General features: G+C 33.9%; 2 protein-coding genes across 2 annotated transcripts; both read left to right on the top strand.

Annotated features, from left to right (window-relative positions):
- The first annotated feature begins 6,144 nt into the window (after positions 1–6,144).
- On the top strand, positions 6,145–9,458 carry LOC131992906 (phospholipase A2, minor isoenzyme-like). Its single transcript, XM_059358617.1, has 4 exons — positions 6,145–6,193; positions 7,325–7,472; positions 8,164–8,297; positions 9,227–9,458. The coding sequence occupies exons 1-4, from the start codon at positions 6,145–6,147 to the stop codon at positions 9,343–9,345; spliced, it is 450 nt and encodes a 149-aa protein (XP_059214600.1). The 3' UTR covers positions 9,346–9,458.
- Positions 9,459–11,608: 2,150 nt separating this feature from the next.
- Positions 11,609–16,067, top strand: LOC131992494 (phospholipase A2-like). Its single transcript, XM_059358097.1, has 4 exons — positions 11,609–11,751; positions 13,468–13,615; positions 14,733–14,866; positions 15,935–16,067. The coding sequence occupies exons 1-4, from the start codon at positions 11,703–11,705 to the stop codon at positions 16,051–16,053; spliced, it is 450 nt and encodes a 149-aa protein (XP_059214080.1). The 5' UTR covers positions 11,609–11,702; the 3' UTR covers positions 16,054–16,067.
- The last annotated feature ends 8,590 nt before the right edge of the window (positions 16,068–24,657 follow it).

The raw sequence follows: 24,657 nt of genomic DNA on the forward strand, positions 1-24,657 counted from the left end.
TTGGTTTGTGCCATGGAACATTCTTGGAGCTAATCTTTTGTAGCAGTGCCAGTTTCAGAGTTTTGATGAAAAAGGACACAACAGGAAACAAAATGCTGCAGATATTTGAAAATGAAAAAACAAAAACAGAAGGTAGTGTTGGTCATGTGACCAACACTAGTCTAAAGAACCACAACACTGATGAAGGGACCAGTACAGTATAATATGACATATGAGTTGTACTGTTTGTGAAGATTTTATTTATAGTTAAGATGTTTGCACTGTTAATGGTCCATAAGTATTTCATAAAATCTGAAGGAATGGAATGTGTTTGAAGCTAAAGATGTGACCTTTACCATCTATTTAAAATGTGGTGTCATTGTTGTCAAAGCGTTTTGTTCTCTGCCACAGACCAGCAGGAGATTATATTCTGTTCAGTTCATATCTCATTTGTTTGTGTTACTTCTGCTGTTGTCTCAGAACTGACGTGAATAATTTATTGATGCGAAACATGCAAACAGTATCATTAAACATGCTGTTAACCTTTTGAACCATGCTGGTATTCCATTTTGAGAGCCATTTGTAATAAAGATTATGTTACAAGTGTATAAACAGTTTGTTGTGTTTTTTTTATTACTTTTATTACTTACTGCTGATATTTAAGTGTATTTTTTTTGTTTTACATCTTGTGCATAAGATTTACTAAATTTGAACCCAGTAATCCTTAAAGAAAAATCATGGGGGGATATACCACAGACCAAGTGGACCACATAGAACACATTTATGATGTTTTAAAATAAATACTACCCCTAAGTGTCAAAGATCTGTGATGTGACATAAATGATACATTGGGTGTTTATGGTATTTATGTTTATGATATTTCTTATTTTTAAATGAATAAACTCGACACCTTTTCTGCTTACAGAAACACAAATTTGCCTTTTTCTTTGCATCTCCACAACATATATTAAAATTGTGACATTAATAGTGCTGTTTAACAATAAATTATTTTTCAGATTTTTTTAAAGTAACAAAATAATAATAAATCAATAATCAATAATGTCCATCGCTTATATCATAAGTATGACTTTAATAGTGCTGTTAGACAACAAATTTCATTTTAGACCCTTTTAACGGATTAATCAATCAATCAAATTTTATTCAAGACCCAGGGTCCATAGGAGACAGATATTAAAAACAGGAACAATACAAATAAATAAATTACACAGCAGACAAAAATATGACAGAAACCAAAAAATACAAAAAGATGATCCTCAGACCGACCAAAATAAACTGTTACGCCAGTGTCTTTAGAATTGATTAGAATTGTTAAATGGGTTTTAACTTAGCCAAGTAACAAAAAATGAGCTTTTTGAAATTTGCTACTTTTTTAGATTTGTTTCCAGTCACAGCCACATTTCGGAGAAGTCACTTCTTGTCACAGTCACATGACCACCACACCAGGGTGTTGACTATGTGTCACTTAGGGATTTAATGAGTTAATGTGAAGCATAAAGCTGAATATGGGAGATTCTAGAACATTTAAAATGTTTGTTACACGGGTGTCACTGTGGGATCTTATGGGTTAAGATGTTCTGCACCTGACAGCTAGCCAGTGAGGTTTGCAACGATGGAGCTGGTATGGTCTTGTCTCTTGGAATTTTGAGATAAAAAAAAACACTTTCCTTGATTATTTTTTAGGTTTCAGGTCAGGTTTTCAAATTCAAAATGACTATTTATCCCTGAGGGTAAATTTAGTAAGTCTGTTATCTCTGTTAGAATGAGACAGTCTGATGGCTGTAGGAGAGAAGGATCTTTTGTATCTCTCCGTCCTGCAGCAGAGAGAGAGGAGCCGTCCACTGCTGTTTTTTTGGTCCATAAAGGTTTTGTGTAGCGGATGATCCGGGTATTTCAAGATGGCCTCCAACATGTTGACAGGTCATCTCTCCACCACCTCCTCCAGTGGCTCCAACCTGCTCCAACCACAGAACCAGCTCTGTAGACCAGTCTGTCTACATAAGAGTGACATGAGCGTGTTATAAACATGACATGGGATGTGTCATGTACATTAATGACACTTTGAAGTAACATTAATGCTCATGATACTTGTCATGTCATGTAAAGTGTTAAGTGTTGTTAAGTTGTTAACAACACTTAACAACACACGTTAAGTTACATAATTTACACACAGTGTTATTACTATACCAATAGCCATCCTTTGTTACATCCTTTTTGAGTGAAATGATCAATAAATATCATATGTTACACTTTTGGTGAAGTTTTTTGTGTTTCCTGCAAAACTTAGTTAGTTAAAAAAAAATTAGTGAGGTGATTATTTTAACAGGGTGACGATATAGGACCTCAGAATGGGATTTATTGAGCCAGATGAAGTTTGGTGACTTCCAGTATTTGAAATTAAGCCATAAAATGAGAAAATATGTCCGTATAACTGTCATCAAAACATTAAGTTCTGTGTTGTGGAAAGTAATGTTATGGCAACAGAATATCAGACCCAAAGAAAGCATGTAAACAGAAAATAGTAGAGTATTAAATGTTTTAAATATGAATTTACCTAGACCTATATTATCACTGTTCTGATTAGCGATTAGGAACCTATAATAAATACCAAACCCCCCAAAGACTGCACTGTGATGAGATGTTCTGGACATATTTCCTCCACAGCTGCTGCACGTTCCACAGGCCTTTGAACACTTTGCTCCCAACCTCTGATTGCTCATCAACATTCATATCACCGCTGTTCTTAACGTCTGGGATTTTCCATGTCTGAGTACATATGGAAAAACATGTCCAGGTTGGATTTGGTCTCACGTTAAGTCACATTATCATGCAACAGTGTCTACAGAAAAATCGTACTGTGTGATAATGAATCATTTTTGTTAATTGATGCACCCTTAATGATTATTTCCCCCTTTGTAGTCAAGACAAAATAATCATAATCAAGTGTAGTATGATTAGTAGTATAAGGCCTGGTCTATCTGGTATCTCAATGGGGAGAAAAGGTCATTATTCAGGAGGTTCGGATCCTTAATGACTATAATAAAGTCATTTTAACCAAACTATGCTCTAATATGTATCAACAGACTATAATAAAGTAATTTTAAGCATTTTTAGGTATTTTAAAATTTTACTATTTTTGACAAAAATCGACATAGAATGTCGATTTTTGTCAAAAATGGTCAAATTTTAAAATGCCTAAAAATGCTTAAAATTACTTTATTGTAGTCTGTTGATACATATTAGAGCATAGTTTGCCTTTTTTGTTTTTGTCCAATTTTTGGACTTGCCTTATTATGGCGTTTTTCCTGTCATTTATGGACAAACTATGCTATAATATGTATCAACAGACTATAATAAAGTCATTTAAAGCATTTTCAGGCATTTTACAATTTGACCATTTTTGACAAAAGTCGACATACTATAGTATGCCTTTTTTGTTTTTGTCCAATTTTTGAAAATCCAATGTTTTTTCCCCCTGTAATTTATGGACAAACTATGCTATAATATGTATCAATAGACTATAATAAAGTCATTTTTAACATTTTAAAATTTGACAATTTTTGACAAAAAATGACATAGTATAGTATGCCTTTTTTGTTTTTGTCCAATTTTTTGACATTAAATAATATCGTTTTTTTCCTGTGATTTATGGACAAACTATGCTATAAAATGTATCAACAGAGTAGAATGAAGTCATTTTTATTATTGTTAGGCATTTTAAAATTTGACCATTTTTGACAAAAAATTACATACTATAGTATGTAAAGTATGACTTTTTGTATGAAGTTTGAAAATCCAATAATGTGTTTTTTTTCTGTAATATATGGACAAACTATGCTCTAATATGTATCAGTCATTTTTATTATTTTTAGGCATTTTAAAATTTCACAATTTTTAACAAAAATCGACATACTATAGTATGAGTTTTTAGTTTTTTATCCAATTTTTGGATATCCAATAATATAGTTTTTTCCTGTAATTTGTGGACAAACTATGCTCTAATATGTATCAATAGACTATAATAAAGTCATTTTTACCATTTTAAAATTTGACAATTTTTGACAAAAAATGGCATACTATAGTATGACTTTTTTTTCCCCCTACGTTTTGGACATCCCATAATATGGTGTTTTTCTGTAATTTATGGACAAACTATGCTTTAATATGTATCAACAGACTATAATAAAGTATTTTTAGGCATTTTAGGCTATTTCCAAATTGACAATTTTTGACAAAAATCGACATATACATCAACATATAGTTTGTTGATACATATTATAGTATAATCTGTCCAAAAATTTGGATCCTTAATGATTCTCAAACATGTCCTAATACCTAAATGATAGAATAGGTTGTTTGCTAATGACTCTAAAAAACACATATATGACTGTTCTATATAATATTGTGAGTCAATGAACAGAAATCGCACATAGCTTTCTTTCTTGTCTAGTTAAAATAGGGTGTTGTGGAGAATATATGTGCTATGGGATCTTCTGTTGATCAGTTAGGACTGTAGGCAACTCAAATGGCTCTATTGTTGACAAACAATTCAAAACACTTGTTTTCCTGGGCTCACAAATGAGGCTAGACTCATGAAACATGTGGCTATGACACACTGATACAGGTTAAATGTCATTGTGAGCACCAGCACCAGTTGTTCAGCACGTAGTTTAAAGACGCGCCCACTGATGTTTTAATGCTCAGAAGTGTGTTAAAGGTGACAGCGACCTGTCCAGAGTTCACCCTGCCTCTAGCCCAGGGGTCTCAAACTCGCGGCCCGCGGGCCAATTGCGGCCCTCGTGACGATATTTTGTGGCCCCCACCTTGATATGAAAGTTTAATGTGAGTTTTATATGAATGGCACTTTACCATGTTGTGTGTGGAAGGTCCCTTTAATTACTTTTTTTTGGTCATTTTGTGTCTTTTAAAAAAAATAATTTTGTGTCTTTTTTTGGGTAATTTTGTGTCTTTTAAAAATAATTTTGTGTACATTTTTTGGTCATTTTGTGTCTTTTTTTGGGTAATTTTGTGTCTTTTTTAGTAATTTTGTGACTTTTTTGGTCATTTTGTGTCTTTTTTTGTGTAATTTTGTGTCTTTTTTTGTGTAATTTTGTGTCTTTTTTGGTCATTTTGTGTCTTTTTTTAAGTAATTTAGTTTTTTTCTAGCTTTGAACATAATAAGCAGTGTCTGGAGTTTTAATTTTTATTATCTATTATCTCTGTAAGTTTCAATTACCCTGATTTAATAAATAAACGGCTTATTCAGGAGGTTCAGATCCTTAATGACTATAATAAAGTCATTTTAAGCAAACTATGCTCTAATATGTATCAACAGACTATAATAGTCATTTAAAGCATTTTTATTCTTTTTAAAATTTCACCATTTTTGACAAGAATCGACATACTATAGTATGACTTTTTTGTTTTTATCCAATTTTTGAAAATCTAATAATGTTTTTTTTTCTGTAATTTATGGACAAACTATGCTTTAATATGTATCAACAGACTATAATAAAGTCTTTTTTTTAGCATTTTAAAATTTGACAGTTTTTGACAAAAATTGACATACTATAGTATGACTTTTTTTTTTTTTTTGGACATCTCATAATATGGTGTTTTTCTGTAATTTATGGACAAACTATGCTCTTTTATGTATCAACAGTCTACAATAAAAGTATTTTTTAGCATTTTTAGGCATTTTCAAATTTGACTATGGGCTAATTGATCGGTGAACGCACACACGTATCGGCCGGCTGATATATCGGTCGACCTCTAGTATACATACAGGCAACACAATTAGAGAATGTAAGAATCACTTTTGGCCTGCAATGGTGACAAATGAAAATTAAAATGTTAACCCATAACCTTTAATGATTTCCTTATAATTCTTTGTCCAAGCCATAAGGAGTCAGTGGTGAGAGTCACATGTGACACATATAACAACATGACTCAGTGTTCAGGGAGTGTGAGAATTTTACCTGCCTTTACATGTGCTGGTTTGTGATTAAATCCCTGAGTCCATACATTGTGAGTCGTGTGTAGTATAAACAGCTGACAGTGCAGCTCCGAAGGCCTCGTACTATATATATAAAGAGAGCCTGGAGTTAGTGTGACAGCTTCTCTGTGACTGGCTCTCTGACTTACAGGATGAAAACCCTCCAGGCTCTATTTCTCCTGGCTGCAGGCCTCTCTCTAGGTGAGTACCGCTCTACGTCTGTTAGGGCTGGGCGATATGGACCAAAAATCATATCTCGATATATTTAGGCTAAGTATCGATATACGATATATATCCCGATATTTTTATTATAAGCCAAATATGACATGTCACAAGTAGTTTTATTGAAACCGTTTATTTAAGTCAACATAAATACTGTATAACAACAGGAGTACCTTTTTTAAAAAAAAAAAACAAAGCTCCATAAAAAAATTTACATAAAAAATATTAATAATTAATAATATAAAAAAATCTTAAATAAAAATAGCCTATGAAATAAAATAGGCCAATCTTTTTCTGAAATAAATGTATTCATATGAGAAAATAATAATGAAAATTACAAAATAACTAAATATGACAAACTCTAGTAAGGACTGCATTTATTCTGCCCTACAGAGTCTAACTGTAGTAATTACATTTTTGGTCGAAATTGAGTTATAACTAAAAATGGGTAATCAAAGGGTTAAAAATATATATATCAGGGGTCTCAAACTCGCGGCCCGCGGGCCAATTGTGGCCCTCGTGACGATATTTTGTGGCCCCCACCTTGATATGAAAGTTTAATGTGAGTTTTATATGAATGGTACTTTACTGTGTTGTGGGTGGAAGGTCCCTTTAATTACTATTTTTGGTAATTTTGTGGGTTTTTTTTTGGTAATTATGTGTCTTTTTTTTTTAATTTTGTGTCTTTTTTGGTAATTTTGTGTCTTTTTGAAGTAATTTTGTGTCTTTTTTGGTAATTCTGTGTCCTTTTTTTGGTCATTTTGTTTCTTCTTTAAGTAATTTAGGTTTTTTTTGTCATTTTGTCTCTTTTTTGGTCATTTTGTGTCTTTTTTTTAATTTTGTGACTTTTTTTGATCATTTTGTCTTTTTTTAAGTAATTTAGTTTTTTTCTTTCATTTTGTGTCCTTTTTTTTGTAATTTTGTGTCTTTTTTTGGTTATTTTGATACTGCCTCCAGTGGCCCCCAGGTAATATGAGTTTGAGACCCCTGATCTAGATAAATCTTTTATATGGATATATCGCCCAGCCCTACTGAGCGTCTGTACACATGGTAGTTGTGCATCTTTTAGTATAAACTGAACTCTGAGTGCGTCTTCTTGTTGTGTTCCAGCCCACTCTCTGGACTACAAGGCTCTGAACCAGTTTCGGAACATGATCCTGTGTGTGATGCCTGACAGCTGGCCCGTGTTGGACTACGCTGACTACGGCTGCTACTGTGGGAAGGGAGGATCAGGGACACCAGTGGATGAACTGGACAGGTTATTATTCACTCACTCTGATTCATACCACACTTTAAAAAATAACTTTTCATCATCATCATCATCATCATCATCATCATTCAATCAATCAATCTTGTTTGACCTTTTTTTACACCTACGCATGACACATTGCTATGTTATTATTATTAATACTATTACTACTACTACTATTATTATTATTATTATATATGTTGCTGCCATTACTATTATTACTATATACTGTGATATACTATTATTATTATTTTATTTATTTTATTTTATTATATTGTTACTATTATTATTACATATTATATTACATATTATTTTATTTATTTTAATTTTATTATATTGTTACTATTATTATTACATATTATATTATATATTATTTTATTTATTTTAATTTTATTATATTGTTACTATTATTATTACATATTATATTATATATTATTTTATTTTATTTATTTTTATTTTATCATATTGTTACTATTATTATTACATATTATATTATATATTATTTTATTTATTTTTATTTTATCATATTGTTACTATTATTATTACATATTATATTATATATTATTTTATTTATTTTTATTTTATCATATTGTTACTATTATTATTACATATTATATTATATAACCATCATCTTGCCACTGTACCTTACCTACAAACTGATCTTCTATATCCATCCATCCATCCATCCTTTGACCTGCAGGTGCTGCCAGGTCCATGACCAGTGTTACACTGATGCCATGCAGCATCCTGAGTGTTGGCCCATTTTTGATAATCCCTACACTGAGCTCTATCACTACGACTGTGACGAGAAAAACAAGAAGGTCACCTGTGGCCGTGAGTACACTGAGAGGAGATTTTCTTGCTCATAAATGTGTTGATTTGCTTGTAAAAACTGCAGTATTATGCATTTTTTCCCCATTTCCACCACTATATTTTCAGTTATTGTCTCAGCAGGGCTAAACATAGATCTATGTTGATGAGAGAAAACTGTTACTGTTATAATAAAACTGATATTATGTGCTTCAGTGCTCAGATATTGCACTTTAACTATCATATGTCATATGATCAAATAGAGACTTGACAAAATTGACATACAATCATTGCATATCTGTAGATGAAAAAAATATGAAAAAAATGAAGCAACATTGAGACTTACCACCTTATTGGGCCAAGTAAAACCGGTGATATTGTCAAAAATATTTGGTATAAAAATATAGAACTAGAGATTATCCTCATTTTACCTGTTATATGTAATATATGCAACCTGTGTTCATATTTGCAACATTTAAAATTCTGTGGTTTGAAACATAATTTTCAAAATCAGATTTTATCTGATTCAGTTTCCTTTGTTTCTTTTGGGTTCAAAAGTTTGATCAAGTAAGTCAAAGTTATAAATTAATTATCAGGACATATAGGTGAGGTAACGCTGAAAAAACTGATACCAACATGGCATAGTAAAGATTTTTAACAGATTTTTAACAGACATAATATCCGAACATTTCAGAGGGTTAAATTAAACTCTTATGAGCTATTTTTGTTGTTATCATTATATTTGTCCAAACAAGTGAACCTTTAGTTGTACCAGACATTAAGATAAGACAAGAAATTGAAGAAAACAATGGTGGTTTAATAATTTTTTCCGTGACTGTATATTACCACTGACTATTAAAACGCAATTAAAAACGCAAACCTATCTCTGTTGAGTGTGAATTCTTCTCCAAACAAATTAATCCATGGATCCCTGTCTGCTTTTCCGCCTTTAGAAAAGAACGACGAGTGTGAGATGTTCATCTGTGAGTGTGACAGGAAGGCCGCCGAGTGTTTCGCCAAAGCTCCGTGGAACCCCGAACACGAGCACCTTCCCGGCCACCACTGTGATTAAAACCAACAACAGCATCCAATTAGGAATTCATACTATGACATGACATATCATTATTCTTTTAATTCTCACAAGTGACAAATCTATTTGCTGGGGAGCCTTGGTGTAGTAGAAATATTCACCTTATACATTCACACATGCACACATCATGCTTTCTCTATGGGAATACACTGTAAATATGGTGACTAGAACCAGCCATCATTACCTTCATGTGCTTAATTACATTTTTTTTTGGTTTGTAACTGTGAAAAAGTTATGATAATAAACATAATTTCATCTGTGTCTCTCATTTTGCCTCACATGCTGTTTGCATGTTTGATAGCCATTTATTACAGTTTTTTACAACCAATATGACCCGTTTACTATCAAATTATCACATTTTACACGTTAAAAAGTAGTTTTAACCCTCTGGAGTCCAGGAAAGCGCCGGAGCACGACTTCTTCATGACGTCAAAACCAAAAAATGAAGCAGCATGGAGCCCTGCTGTCAGCTTCCCTCTAAAGTTTTGGCTTTTCATGTCCAATTTAGTGCGTCAACTCCTTTTCAGCAAAGGTAAAAAAAACACCTCGTAAAGTGTTATTTTCCCTTTTTTGCAGATATTTTCAAATTCTGTAGTTTGCATTCAGCATTTTAATGTAATTTTTTAGGTCTAATGTTTTTTTGTGATTTTTGTGTATTTTTATGTGTTTTTTTGTATTTTGTTGTGCGTTTTTTTATTTGTATGTTTTTCTATTTTTTTTTTTTTTTTGTGTGGTTTTTGTAAAAAAAAATGTGATTCCGGTGTGTTTTTATTTGTTTTTATGTATGTTTTTATTTGTGTTTAGTTATTTTGTGTGTTTTGTGTGTGTTTTTTTTGTAAAAAAAAATGTGATTTTGGTGTGTTTTTATGTGTTTTAATGTGTTTTTTTGTGCGTTTTGATTGTGTTTTTATGTGTTTTTTGTATGGGGAAAAAAATTGTTTTTGTGTGTTTTTTTGTGTTCAAAATGTTGATCCAGTAAGTCAATCAAGACCAAAACCTTAAATGTTAACTGGTGAATTTTCAATTGCTTTCACACGGTTTGTCAAAACAGAAAACCTCATGTTCAAAACTAATGGATTGAAGATCACATTGATCACAGCTGATTCCCGTCTCATTGTGTGTTTTGAAAAAGTTTTTAAGGTTCAGTTAAAAAACTGTAATTTACACTCCAGTTACCATAGAGAGCGCTTTTATGACTTATCAAATGTGCTGTAAAGTCACACATACTCCTGGAGAGCTGCCTTTGAACACTCTGCTCCCGCCCTCTGATCGTCATCACCTTCATATCACCACGGCGACTGAAGTCTGGGACTTTCCGTGTCCCTGGACATATGGTGGGACATACCGTCTACCTGCAGGTTGTATTTGGTCTCGTGGTTAACTCTAAACTGCACGAGGGTATTACATAACTACAAAATAGTGTCTACAGAAAGTTTGACCTATACAAACTGGAATACTACTGTATGTTGATGATTAAACTCCTGTTATGTTCATTTCTCAGGAACAGCAGTAATGTTCATGGGCCAATACTCAGCTTTGTCGTGGTTTTGGGGAACAGTAAAGTACATTACAAAGAGAAAAACTAAATTACTGTAAAAAGACAGAAAATGAACAAAAAAAGACATAAAATCAACAAAAAAGACACAAAATTACAAAAAAGACACAAAATCACCAAAAATACACAGAATTACCAAAAATACACAAAATTATTGAAAAGATGCAAAATTAGTTTAAAAAAAAAAAGACACAAATTTACCAAAAAAGACACAAAATTAGTAAAAAAAGACACAAAATTATTTTAAAAAAGACACAAAATTAGTAAAAAAAAAGACACAAAATTATTTTAAAAAAGACACAAAATTATTAAAAAAAGACACAAAATTACCAAAAAAGACACAAAATTAGTAAAAAAAAGACACAAAATTATTTTAAAAAAGACACAAAATTATTAAAAAAAGACACAAAATTACCAAAAAATACAAAATTACTATAAAAGACACATAATTACCAAAAAAAGACACAAAAAAACTCACATTAAACTTTCATATCAAGGTGAGGGCCACAAAATATCGTCACGAGGGCCGCAATTGGCCCGTGTCCCCTCATGGACCCCTTATACCCCAAAGGTGAGCTAGAAGGTTCTTGGTCCAGAGAGTGTTAGTTTTTTCATGCTTTTACATTTGCTGGCTTGTCTTTGAACCCAACAGTCGGTGCATGGCGAGGCGTGGGACTCCGTGTTGTTTGAGCAGCTGACAACTCTGAAGGTCCACGACTTGATATAAAAAAGTTGCTGATATCAGAGTGAGAGCTACTCTGTGACTGACTCTGTCTCTTACAGGATGAAGACCCTCGAGATGCTGCTTCTCATGGCTGCAGGCCTCTCTGTTGGTGAGTACAGCCTGACAAAAGCTGCCCGTAGGAAGCTATGGTGGTTGTGAATCAGTGTTGGGTACGTCAATTTCAAAATATAGCCTGATATATATTTCACACTACAGATATGTTAAAATAAGCCAATAGTGAGGATCAAAAACTCCTCCAAAGTACTTTAAAACATGTGAACCTAAATTTTAAACGGCAAGTCAATTTTTTAAAGCATTTTTTGTATCATTCTGTATCTTCCCAGTCGTGTTCTTCGTGTATTTAAATACAAACATTGTGCATGTTTTAGTGTCAAAATGTTATTTTGTTAATACAAAACAACAACAAAACAATTAGCTGTTTATAGCATTTATTTTCACTAGGAACTGCATGATGTTTGTCCTTATATTTAGCCTCAGCCTTAATACGTTACTTAACCCTATGGGGTCTGAGCCTATTTTGGCCGTTTTTGAATACTTTTGATTTTTCCCTTGATGTACCGCATAAAAAATGTTTACTATACCCATATTTGGTATCCATTTTTTCTTCACCTATATGATCTGACAATTATTTTCTCACTTTAACCTACTTTATCAACATATTGAGCCCAAAAATCATGAAATCCGAGTTGAAAATGTATACTATTTACTACAATAAAAACCAAAAATATGCTCAATTAACTGTTTTGGAACTTGAAAATGTAAACATAGGATACAAATATGAACATATAAAAAGGTAAAATTTAAATATAACCAAACTATATTCAAGAAAGTCCCATAAATACATGTATATTTATAGGCTTTTTTCCTTGTTAGCTGCAACTCTTCAAAGACAAACTATGTGCAAAATTACATATGATCATTATTATCTTATCCTATTATCATATATTTGGTTTTACATGACCTGCAAATGTCAATGTTGAATGTTTTTTTGTTAAACTTCATGTGATCTGATCAGGACGACACGATCATAGACCCCAGAGGATTAATATCAAAAACTAGTCAACAATGCTGCTAATGTTGCCAAACATCCAGCAAGTGCAACACCACCAGACACAGCAGGCCAGATAATATTAGGTGACTTCCTGCCCAACAGCAAGAGGACCAGCTTCAATTCTTCTTTCTGCAGCCTTTTATTTCATGAAGCTCCAAACAACAACTAAAAGCCGATCTGAGTCTCTTGTCCAGCAGCCTCTTGCTCAGTCACTCTCTACTTTTCACTTATTAGCTTCCTCACATTAGTCCAAAGTTACTGTGTCAGCGGTGTAAACACCAACACTCCCCATGTCATCTGAGCAGTCCTGGCCGCATATACTTTTTTTGCAGAGATTTTTCAGATTTTGCAGTGTCCGTTTCAATATTTTTAATGCATTTTTTTTTGTTTTTGTGTGTTTTTATCTGTGTTTTTTGTAATATTTTGTATGTTTTTATCTGTGTCTTTTATCTGTAATTTTTATGTGTTTTTTGTGGTTTTTATGTGTGTGTTCTGTGTGTTTTTATGTTTTTTTGTAATTTTTTGGGTGTGTTTTTGTGTTTTTTGATTTAAAAAATGTGTTTTTTGCATTTTTTTCATTTATGTTTTTTGTAATTTTGTGTGCGTTTTTTTTAACATGTTTTTTGTATTTTTTTGTGTGACTTTTGGAAGCCATTGTACAGTATATTGCTGTAACGCTTTATTTTTGTGCTGTTATCAATACACACCTTTTTGTATAAAGACTGTTGAGTGTGTGTGCTTGTTGTGTTCCAGCCTGCTCACTGGACTACAAGGCTCTGAACCAGTTTCGGAGTATGATTGTGTGTTTGAGGCCTGACAGCTGGCCGGTGTTTGACTACGCTGACTACGGCTGCTACTGTGGGCTGGGAGGATCTGGCAAACCTGTGGATGACCTGGACAGGTAATGATTCACTCTGATTCATTCTTATGACATGTAATAATAACTTGATCTACTCTGTTAGTGGTGGAAGGTAACTAAGTACATTTACTCAAGTACTGTACTTAAGTACAGTTTTTTCACAGTGTGGTATTAGTACTTTTACCTAACTCTATGGAGTCTTGGGCTGTTTAGTCCATTTTTGAACCCTTTTCATCCTGCCTGTATACACCACTTAAAAAATGTTTAAATGCCATGTTGGTATATTTTTTTCAGCACAACCTCAACAAGTGTCTTTTGTTGTTTGTCTCTTTAAGTTATTTTGTGTTTTTCTTTTTTGTCATTTTGTGTCTTTTTTTACTCATTTTGTGTCATTTTTTGGCATTTTGTGTCTTTTTTTGTCATTTTGTGTCTTTTTTTAGTCATTTTGTGTCTTTTTTTAGTCATTTTGTGTCTTCTTTTTAGTCATTTTGTGTCTTTTTTGTCATTTTGTGTCTTTTTTTAGTCATTTTGTGTCTTTTTTTAGTCATTTTGTGTCTTCTTTTTAGTCATTTTGTTTTTTTGTGTCTTTTTTTAGTCATTTTGTGTCTTCTTTTTAGTCATTTTGTTTTTTTGTGTCTTTTTTTAGTCATTTTGTGTCTTTTTTGTCATTTTGTGTCTTTTTTTAGTCATTTTGTTTTTTGTGTCTTTTTTTAGTCATTTTGTGTCTTTTTTGTCATTTTGTGTCTTTTTTTAGTCATTTTGTTTTTTGTGTCTTTTTTTAGTCATTTTGTGTCTTTTTGGTCATTTTGTGTCTTTTTTAAGTCATTTGGTTTCTTTTTTTAGTCATTTTGTGTCTTTTTGTGTCTTTTTTTTAGTCATTTTGTTTTTCTGTGTCTTTTTTTTGTCATTTTATACTAAATCTATTTGAGCTTGTCTCCAGTTTTACTTGGTATATCATCATCAAACTGAAACTGGCCTCATGGAGTTTACAGCCAGAACTTTAGAGGTAAATTTACAGTAGGGCTCCACGCTGCTTTGTTTTCTAGTCTGGATGTCATCAAGAAGTCTGGATTTGGAGCTTTTGGAGACTCCAGAGGGTTAAGTAAGAGATCTGAATACTTCTTCCACCACTGTTCTCTGTTTAAAACTCATCTTGCAGGTGCTGCCAGGTCCATGACCAGTGTTACAGTGACTCCATGCAGCACCCTGACTGCTGGCCCATCCTCGACAATCCCTACACTGAGTTCTATGAATACGACTGTGACGAGACTAACAAGGTGGTCACCTGTGGCAGTGAGTACACCGAAACAAAGAGATGTTCCTTGTGTATACACACTGCTATAAACAAGATAAAAACACTAAATCTGAGGGAAATTATCTTGCTGCATGGACAGATAATTTACCTTGACAGGATTTCTTGAATTAAGATTGTTTAATCTAGAAATGAGCATGTTGAACGCTTAAAATAAGAAATTAACTCCTAAAACAAGATAAATTCTAAATTATTCTAACAAACTTCTAAATCTAAAGGTTTTTTTTTATCTTGGTAAGAAACTAATAAATAAAAATAATTGTCAGTGCACTCTGCTCGGGCCAGTTCATCGCTGCTTGTCATTTTGTGACCAAAAAAAGACACAAAAAGACCAAAAAAGAAACAAAAGATATAAAATCTTAAGAAAAACAAATAATTGTCAGTGCACTCTGCTCGGGCCAGTTCATCGCTGCTTGCAGCTTTAATTTTTTATCTCTTTTGTACATTTTTTCTCTTTTTTGGTCATTTTGCAACCAAAAGAAGATGTAAAAAGACACAAAATGACCAAAAAAAGACACAAAAAAGACACAAAAAGACACAAAAAAGACACAAAAGACATAAAATGACTAAAAAAAGAAACAAAAGATGTAAAATCACAAAAAAGACAAAAAAAGACATTAAAAGAAAAAAAAAAAAAACAAACAAAGACACAAAAGACGGAAAATCATCAACAACAAAAAAGACACAAAAGACATAAAATCACCCAAAAAAAAGACACAAAAAGTTTTATCTTGGTAAGAAAAACAACTAATTGTCTTTGCACTCTGCTCGGGGCAGTTCATCGCTGTTTGCAGCTTTAATTGATCTTGTTTTAAGAGTTAATTTCTTATTTTAAGCGTTCAACATGCTTATTTCTAGATTCAACAATCTTATTTCAATACATCTTGTGAAGTGAAATTATCTGTCCATGCAGCAAGATAACTTCCCTCAGATTTAGTGTTTTTATCTTGTTTTTAGACACTCTTTTTTACAGTGCAGAAACTGATGTATTCTCAGTTTCTTTTATTTACAGGATTGTTTTGTTGGCTGATCTGCTTTCTCTTCCCCAGACAATAACACCGAGTGTGAGATGTTCATCTGTGAGTGTGACCGGAAGGCCGCGGAGTGTTTTGCTAAATCACCTTGGAACCCTGAACACGAGCACCTGCCCAGCGAATTCTGTCAATAAACACTGATAATGCTGCGTTCAATTGCACTCGGAATTCGGAAAGATCCGAGTTAGAAAATTCCGACTTCCGAGGTAAATACGTTTTATTGCTCAACCTCGGAAAACATGGCCGACCACAGCAAACTGATGTTTGTTTGGATGTCTTTCGAGCATTTAAAAATTATTCTGGGGAAGTACATCAGCTACCTTACAACATACAGTTAAATAGTTGTGTCCTCTCTGGGTCCAAATATAGGGTGGAATTGTGGTCTGCAAATACTTAAGAGACAAAATTATAATTAAATCTTATCAATTTCCTGGATATGATAAAAAAAGAAGAGCAGTATTACACTAATGTAGTTTAAATATGGGTAAAACAATTTTTTTTTACACTTTTACTGTGCTTTTTCATCCCTACTACGCTCACACAAACTCTTTAATTAACAGAGTGGGAGTGAAAATACCACTACAAAGTAATTAAACACTTTTAGTAACACAAATGCTAAATTAAACGACACATAACAGACTAAATGTTGAAGATAAAGTGACTGTTTACCTCTCACGGTGTGTGGCGCCATTTTGCTTTGACGTTTTCCACGTTTTTCAGACCTACTCGGGCTGCTTCAAGGGCCGTTCTATTGCACTTTTCCGACTCGGAGGTCGGACCTTTCCGATTTCCGAGTGCAATCGAACGCAGCAGACACACTGACAAATCAATTTGTAAATTTTTGGAGGATCCTTGACTTATCAGAAATATTCACCCTCTGCATGCCATATATGAGTTCTTTATGGGAGTTACACTGTGATTCTGATGACTTATAACCATCTATCATTCCCTGTTTGTAATTGTGAAGTTATCCTGATAATAAACACAATTTGATCTGCATTTCTCAGTGCATCACTCATGCTGTTTTAACCGTAGAGGGCACTACAGTCTATGTTTCCTTCAATACACAACAGCATTTGATGTTTTGACCATGTCAGCAATTCTGCTATGCTTTCTGTAAATCAAACAATCAGGATTTGGTTAGAAAAAGTAAAAGTAAAGCTTCTGTTATTAATAATAATAATAACAATGATAATTACAATTAGATATTTCATTTATATAGCATTTTTAATTTTACTCTTGGACACTTACAAAAAATACATGATCCACCACATTAATCACACATTAAAATCAGTTCTTAAAATATACGTTTTTAGTTCCTCGTGACCACTTTTCCTGAAAATGGACCAAACAAGCAGTGGTGGAATATAACTAAGTACATTTACTCGAATGCTGTACTTAAGTACAATTTTAAGGTACTTTACTTGAGTATTTCCATTTCATGTAACTTCATACTTCTACTTCACTGCATTTTGAGGCAAATATTGTACTTTTTACTACTTTTTACTACATTTAGCTGACAGCTTTAGTTACTTTTCAGGTCGAGATTTAACATAAAAAACATGATTAATTAAAAGTCATCAACTAAAAAAAAAAGAAACCTCTTAACAGTATATTAAGTAGTTAAAAATTAAAATGCTGCTTACATAAAAGCATCAATACAAATAATCTAATATATTTAGAATATATAAATAACAATGTGAGTGGGTTCATTCTGCATAACGAGTACTTTTACTTTTGATACTTGAAGTAAATTTTAATGCTGATACTTTTTACTTCAGTAAGTTTTGAATGCAGGACTTTTACTTGCAGTGGAGTAGCTTCATATTGTGGTATTAGTACTTTTAGTTTATACTTTAGTATTTATACTTTTTGCACCACTGCAAACAAGGATGATCCTATGATGGTTTGGCTAAATATTTATTGTATGTCGAAAGAGGGAAGAGATTGAAAACCTGATTAGCCTCATTAATCAAAAGTAATTACAGGGTATGTTAACCTTGTAAACACGTGTAAACCACACACATGAAGCAATCCAGTTGATGATCACTATTAATATTCAGAAAGGTGGGGGATCCTGGGAGGAGACTTCTTTTAACACGTTGGCATTAACAGTAAAAACATGTGGAAATGACACTTGGCATTTTCCCTTTCAGAGGCTGTCACAGGTTCAAAATAGTTGAATGAAAACGGGCTCTAAGTCTCCTTTCAACACACATACACACTTTATAATTATAACATGCAATTTAAGGCAAAACCACAATTTGCTCATGCATCATTTTCGTCTATTGCATATGAATATTTCTGCATACTGGAGTCACTAAACTGTAGGCTGCATGCGTTTTATTCTGGAGATCTCAAAAAACAACTAAAACGTCATCTGTAGCCATTAGCTGTGTGTAGCAGCTGGAAAGATTAAGACATTATGGAAATAGTTTCCAGCAATGCAAAAGTGGTTGATAGTAGCTGTTAGCATAACACATTGAGAGTGACAATCCCTAAATTTATAGAAGAAACCATTGCATGCATTTTTTTTTTTGCAACCTGCATGCAAAACTATATTTGTAGTATAAAAACAGAAATTTGATGCCGCCATGACTTATGAGTATTAAGTCACGTTCCCCTGTGAATTATATAAATTTGGTATCGCGTGAAAACTGAGACTCTCATGGATTCAATTAGCCAAATTTTATTTTATATATATATATATATATATATATATATATATATATATATATATATATATATATATATGTATGTATGTATATATGTATGTATATATATGTATATGTATATATATATATATATATATGTATATATATGTATGTATATATGTATGTGTATATATATATATATATATTTATCATTTATAAGTACATAAACTTTAGCAGGTCAGTGTATAGTAGCTTTTTTTTTAATGCATATTTTCATACTTTGAAACCTTAAACTTTACATTTTTTTAATAACACAACACATATTTGCACATTCAATGTAATATATTCTTAATTCATTTACCATAGATCAGGGATGGGCAACTGGAGGCCCGGGGGCCACATACGGCCCGCACCCTCACTTGAAGTGGCCCTCAGTACAACTACATGCATTTGAGCATGAAATCTTTAAAGTGCAGTTTAAAAATGCACAAAATTACTTCTTGCAATTAATGTTGGTCTGCTGTTCTTGCACTGAAAAAAAGAAAAGAAATCACAGTAAGTGGTTATTTTTTATTTGCTTCAAACCTTTTGTATTCCTATTTATACTTTTAAATGTGCATTTGAGCATGAAATATGTTAAGTTACTGCACTGTAAACATATTTAAAATTGCAGTTTCATCATATCTGGTTAAGTGCACGCTCCTATACAGTCAGGTCCGGAAATATTTGGACAGTGACACAATTTTCATAATTGTGTCCCTGTACGCTACCACACAGATATTGAAATGAAATAATTGAGATGCAATTGAAGTGCAGAATTTCAGCTTTCATTTGAGGGTATTTACAGCAAAATTGGAGGAAGGGTTTAGGAATTGCAACAATTTTCATACATAGACCGCTCATTTCAAGGGACCTAAAGTAATTGGACAATTAACTCAAAGCGTTCTCATGAGCAGGTTTGGGCTATCCCCTCGTTATTTCATCATCAATTAAGCAGGCAAAAGGCCTGGAGTTGATTTCATGTGTGGCATTGTCATTTGGAAGTGTTTGCTGCGAATCCACAACATGCGGTCAAAGGAGCTCTCAATGCAAGTGAAACAGGCCATCCTCAGGCTGAGAAAAAAGAAGAAATCCATCAGAGAGATAGCAGAAACATTAGGAGTGGCCAAATCAACAGTTTGGTACATTCTGAGAAAAAAGGAACGCACTGGTGAGCTCAGCAACCCAAAAAGGCCCGGACGTCCACGGAAGACAACAGCGGTTGATGACCGCAGGATCGTTTCAATGGTAAAGAAGAACCCCTTCACAACATCTACTGAGGTGAGACAGACTCTCCAGGAAGTTGGCGTATCATTATCCAAGTCTACCATAAAGAGAAGACTTCACAAGAGCAAATACAGAGGGTTCACAACAAGGTGCAAACCATTCATAAGCCTCAAGAATAGAAAGGCCAGATTAGAGTTCGCCAAAACACATCTAAAAAAGCCAGCCCAGTTCTGGAACAGTATTCTTTGGACAGATGAAACTAAGATCAACCTGTACCAGAATGATGGGAAGAGAAAAGTATGGAGAAGACTTGGAACGGCTCATGAACCGAAGCACACCACATCATCTGTAAAACATGGTGGAGGCAGTGTGATGGCTTGGGCATGCATGGCTTCTAATGGCACTGGGTCATTAGTGTTTATTGACGATGTGACAGCAGACGGAAGCAGCCTCATGAATTCTGAAGTCTATAGGAACATTCTGTCTGCTCAAATTCAGCCAAATTCAGCAAAGTTGATTGGACGGCGCTTCACCATACAGATGGACAATGACCCAAAACATACTGCGAAAGCAACCCAGGAGTTTTACAAGGCAAAGAAGTGGAATATTCTACAATGGCCGAGTCAATCACTTGATCTCAATCCGATCGAGAATGCATTCCACTTGCTTAAGACAAAACTTAAGGCAGAAAGACCTGCAAACAAACAACAACTGAAGACAGCTGCAGTCAAGGCCTGGGAAAGCATCACAAAGGAGGAAACCCGGCGCTTGGTGATGTCCATGGGTTCCAGACTTCAGGCAGTCATCGCCTGCAAAGGATTCTCAACAAAATATTCAGAATGAACATTTTATTTATGATTATATTCATTTGTCCAATTACTTTAGGTCCTTTAAAATGAGGGGATTATGTTTGAAAATTGTTGCAATTCCTAAACCCTTCCTTCAATTTTGTTGTGAATACCCTCAAATTAAAGCTGGAATTCTGCACTTCAATTGCATCTTGATTATTTCATTTCAAATCCATTGTGGTAGCGTACAGAACCAAAATTATGAAAATTGTGTCACTGTCCAAATATTTCCGGACCTGACTGTATGTGGCCCTGTGGTAGTGTTGATGAAAAATTGTGGCCCATTTAAGTTGCCCATCCCTGCCATAAATAGAAAAAGTAACCAACATTTTTAAAGGGAGTGGGTCACATGCACTAACATGTTGCCAGTCCAAATACCAAAACAACCAAACAGAGAAGTAATGGTTGCAACACGCCGGGGGAACGTGACTTAATACTCATAAGTCATAGCGGCAACAAATTTCTGTTTTTATACTACAAATATAGTTTTGCATGCAGGTTGCAAAAAAAAATGCATGCAATGGTTTCTTCTATAAATTTAGGGAGCGTCACTCTTAACCCTTTGATGCACAACATGGGTCAAAAATGACCCTCATTCATTTAATGCTGCTGTGTGTTTCTGTGCTCTATCTTTTGATATTAAATTATTGAATATTCCAAGTATTCTTTAAATATATTGTTTTTGATAACAACAGATCATTATTTCCATTTTGTCTCTCATACTTGAAGAAAAAAAGTTTTTGTATTTTAACATAGCTAACTACTTGGCTAAGTAGCTTGCTAAGCTAACTACTTAGCCAAGAAGTTAGCCAAGAAGTTAGCTAAGTCGTTTGCTTAGCAAGCTACTTAGCTAATTACTTAGCCAAGAAGTTAGCTAAGTAGTTAGCTTAGCAAGCTACTTAGCTAAAAAATGCATATGGTTCATTTTTGACTCATGTTGTGCATTAGAAGAGAAGTGACACAAAAAGGGATTTATTTAAAAAATAATAAAGGAAAATATAAAATTAGGATGTATGATGATCAAAAACTAATTGGGGAAAACCTGGAATACTGAATGATGAAAATAATTTATTGCAAAGATAAAGAATATAAAAACTCATACATATCAGGTCACTTTACACCCATGTTGTGCATCAAAGGGTTAATGTATTCTGCTAACAGCTGCTATCAGACACTTTTGCTGGAAACTATTTCCATAATGTCTTAATCTTTCCAGCTGCTACACACAGCTAATGGCTACAGGTGAAGTTTTAGTTGTTGTTTTTTGAGATCACCAGAATAAAACACATGCAGCCTACAGTGTCTGGGTTTCAGCTCACCACCACTGTTTGCTCCCGACAGCTCGGTCTTTGTGATCACAGCTGTGGCTGCAGCCCACTGGATCAGTCTTCAGGCTATTGTACAGACAGCACTAAGCATCAGCACTGTAAGCACCAGCAGCTGGAGGCAGGCTGCTGACTGTACGCCAGCTGTGGCTGCTGCTCGTTTGAAGATAAAATGAGAGAAACGACAAATGCGACCAACAAAAATAGGTTCTGACCACAAAAACACCTTTCTCCAACGTGCAACATTTAGTAAATGTGTCCACATGTTTGTATTTTGTGATTTGTTGTTGTGGTTGGTACACGCATTGACCAGGAAATCAGCTTTCTGTACTCAAATTGATGAACATAACTTACACCCTGATGAAAAAATAGCTTTAATAGAGTTAACTCATATGTAGATCATCACAAGGTACAAGGAGTATTACTAACCGCTAGTTCCCTGCATAGTGGCTCTTCAAAATAAACTTCCATGTTCATGGGAAACGGTTCATTTTAGGCAATAAAACCACTTGATGAGTGGGTAAAAGAAGGTTTGGGTTTAACCCTTTGATGCACAACATATAAACACCTTCTAGTGCACAACATGGGTCAAAAATGACCCGCATTCATTTCCCATGTTATTTCATGCTGGCTGTGTGTTTGAATATCTATTTTGTTATTACAACAGATCATTATATCCATTTTTCCGTTCATAGTTTATGAAGAAAAATATTTTTTGTATTATTACATCAAATTTACACACACATGGGTCAAAATGACCTTGTGCATTAGAGGCTTAGTGAAACAAAAAGGGTTTTTATTTAAGAAGTGAGAAATGAAAACAAAACATTACGACATATTATGATCAAAAGCAAGTTAATTGAAGAAAACCTGGAATACTGAATGATGAAATTAATTTATTGCAAAGATAAAGAATATAAAAACTTACCGGTAGTCGGGTCACTTGAGACCATTGTTGTGCATCAAAGGGTTAAAAACAACAGCTTCCACATTTAACTACTAGACACAGTTACACTGGTTGACTCCAAATAACAACAGTGACTCACTGACTCACGGGTCAAGAACACCAGTCTCCTGGGTCCAAAAAAAGAATAAAAAAATAGGGAGGGAAGGTGGATGAGTAAAAAAAAATTTCATCATCCATGGCCAAATTGTAATCATGTGTTATGATGTTAGTCCCCATAGTAGCCAGTTCATTACAGTGAGAGCATTTCTTGAAACTTGAAGTCACTTTATAACGTTACCTGCTGTGACCTTTCAGAAATGACACAAGTATCTTTAAAACAAGGGGATTTCTTAGCATTTTAAAAAACAGAAATGCTCGCCATCCAATCACAGAAAATAAATAAATCTCCAAAAAACAAATCACAGCATGGATTTATGGATTATTCAATTTGGGTTTCATTGCTGTACATTTGCTCTTTTCACAAGTTCCCATTGAACATAGGTCATGTTTACTTATTTGTCAATTGGGAAATTGGCCAGATTTGCCCTGATCGTGGGTATTAATATTAGTTGTGCGGGAAAAAAATATCAGTATCGGTAATCGGCTAAATGAGTTGTAAAAAATCGGATATCGGCATAAAATCTAATATTGTGCATCCCTAATGTTATATGTGAAATCCACTGCCCATAACGAAAAAATGGTGATGGTGCAAGATGTAGAAACCTGGTACGTGTGAGACTCACCTCAACTCAACTTTACTCATGTGCAGCATTCCAGTTGATATGAAGGCGGGATCCTGGCAGGAAGCTTGCCTGAGAAAAAAAGTATCAAGGTAAACAAAGAAACAAGTCAAACAGAAAGGTGGAGAGGAAGGAGTGTAACAAGAGAAGCAGAGAGACTCCGGCTGCTACATTATTAAATGACGACTCCACCCAACTTTGGCACTGATGCTGCCATGGTTACTTGCTATTTGCCATACCAATCACGAATAGTACAAGTAGTAACACAGCAGGTCGGGGAGTGACTAGAACAGGCTGCTCCATGCCGGTCATGTGCGTCATTCAGCCTTGAAGATCTATCAGTTTGCTTACTTGTTCTGTCTGGTATGCAGAACATATGGAAAGCTGAACCTGAGCCAAGGGGAATTATTATCTGTGTGAAAGTAGATCACGAACATCAGTTATTCTTTTGTTGGAGGAAATGGGTTAGTAGCCGTAAGCTCTAAAGGGTCTCACAGTAAACTCATGTCTTTGTGTGTGGATACATGTGTTGTTTTCTCTCACACACACAAGGGTCTCATGTTTTTACTTTCCCTCCAAGGCCTCTTGTTTCCTACTCAGGGCTTATGTGTCATGTTTATGGACATATTACTGGAAAGATGACACCCAAGATGTCAAGGGTCCCATGGCCTTCACTTACAGATGTATCACTCAAAGAGAAACATTCTTTCTATATTTTTATACTAAATATATTTGACATTATCTCCGGTTTTACTTGAATGTAGCCCTCTTATATGTTAGATTTGCAACCTTTGTTCACATTTGCAACATTTATTTTTTTTATTGAGCATGATAGTGTTTTGAAAGTTAAAAAAACAGAATCAAAATCACATTTTATGTTGGACTAAAGGACTAAAAAAAGACACAAAATGACAAAAAAAAGACACAAAATTACTTTATCACCTTACAGACAGACAGGA

This window comes from Centropristis striata, chromosome 19, assembly GCF_030273125.1.
Source record: "Centropristis striata isolate RG_2023a ecotype Rhode Island chromosome 19, C.striata_1.0, whole genome shotgun sequence".
Lineage (NCBI taxonomy): Eukaryota > Metazoa > Chordata > Actinopteri > Perciformes > Serranidae > Centropristis > Centropristis striata.

What these genes read in the sequence shown, in the direction of transcription:
- LOC131992494 (XM_059358097.1), top strand. Translation starts at nt 11,703, where the DNA reads ATGAAGACCCTCGAGATGCTGCTTCTCATGGCTGCAGGCCTCTCTGTT. An exon ending in GGCTGCAGGCCTCTCTGTTG is followed by an intron (nt 11,752 to 13,467) that starts GTGAGTACAGCC and finishes GTTGTGTTCCAG; the next exon opens with CCTGCTCACTGGACTACAAG. An exon ending in CAAGGTGGTCACCTGTGGCA is followed by an intron (nt 14,867 to 15,934) that starts GTGAGTACACCG and finishes TCTCTTCCCCAG; the next exon opens with ACAATAACACCGAGTGTGAG.
- LOC131992906 (XM_059358617.1), top strand. Translation starts at nt 6,145, where the DNA reads ATGAAAACCCTCCAGGCTCTATTTCTCCTGGCTGCAGGCCTCTCTCTA. An exon ending in CCAGTGGATGAACTGGACAG is followed by an intron (nt 7,473 to 8,163) that starts GTTATTATTCAC and finishes TTTGACCTGCAG; the next exon opens with GTGCTGCCAGGTCCATGACC. An exon ending in CAAGAAGGTCACCTGTGGCC is followed by an intron (nt 8,298 to 9,226) that starts GTGAGTACACTG and finishes TTCCGCCTTTAG; the next exon opens with AAAAGAACGACGAGTGTGAG.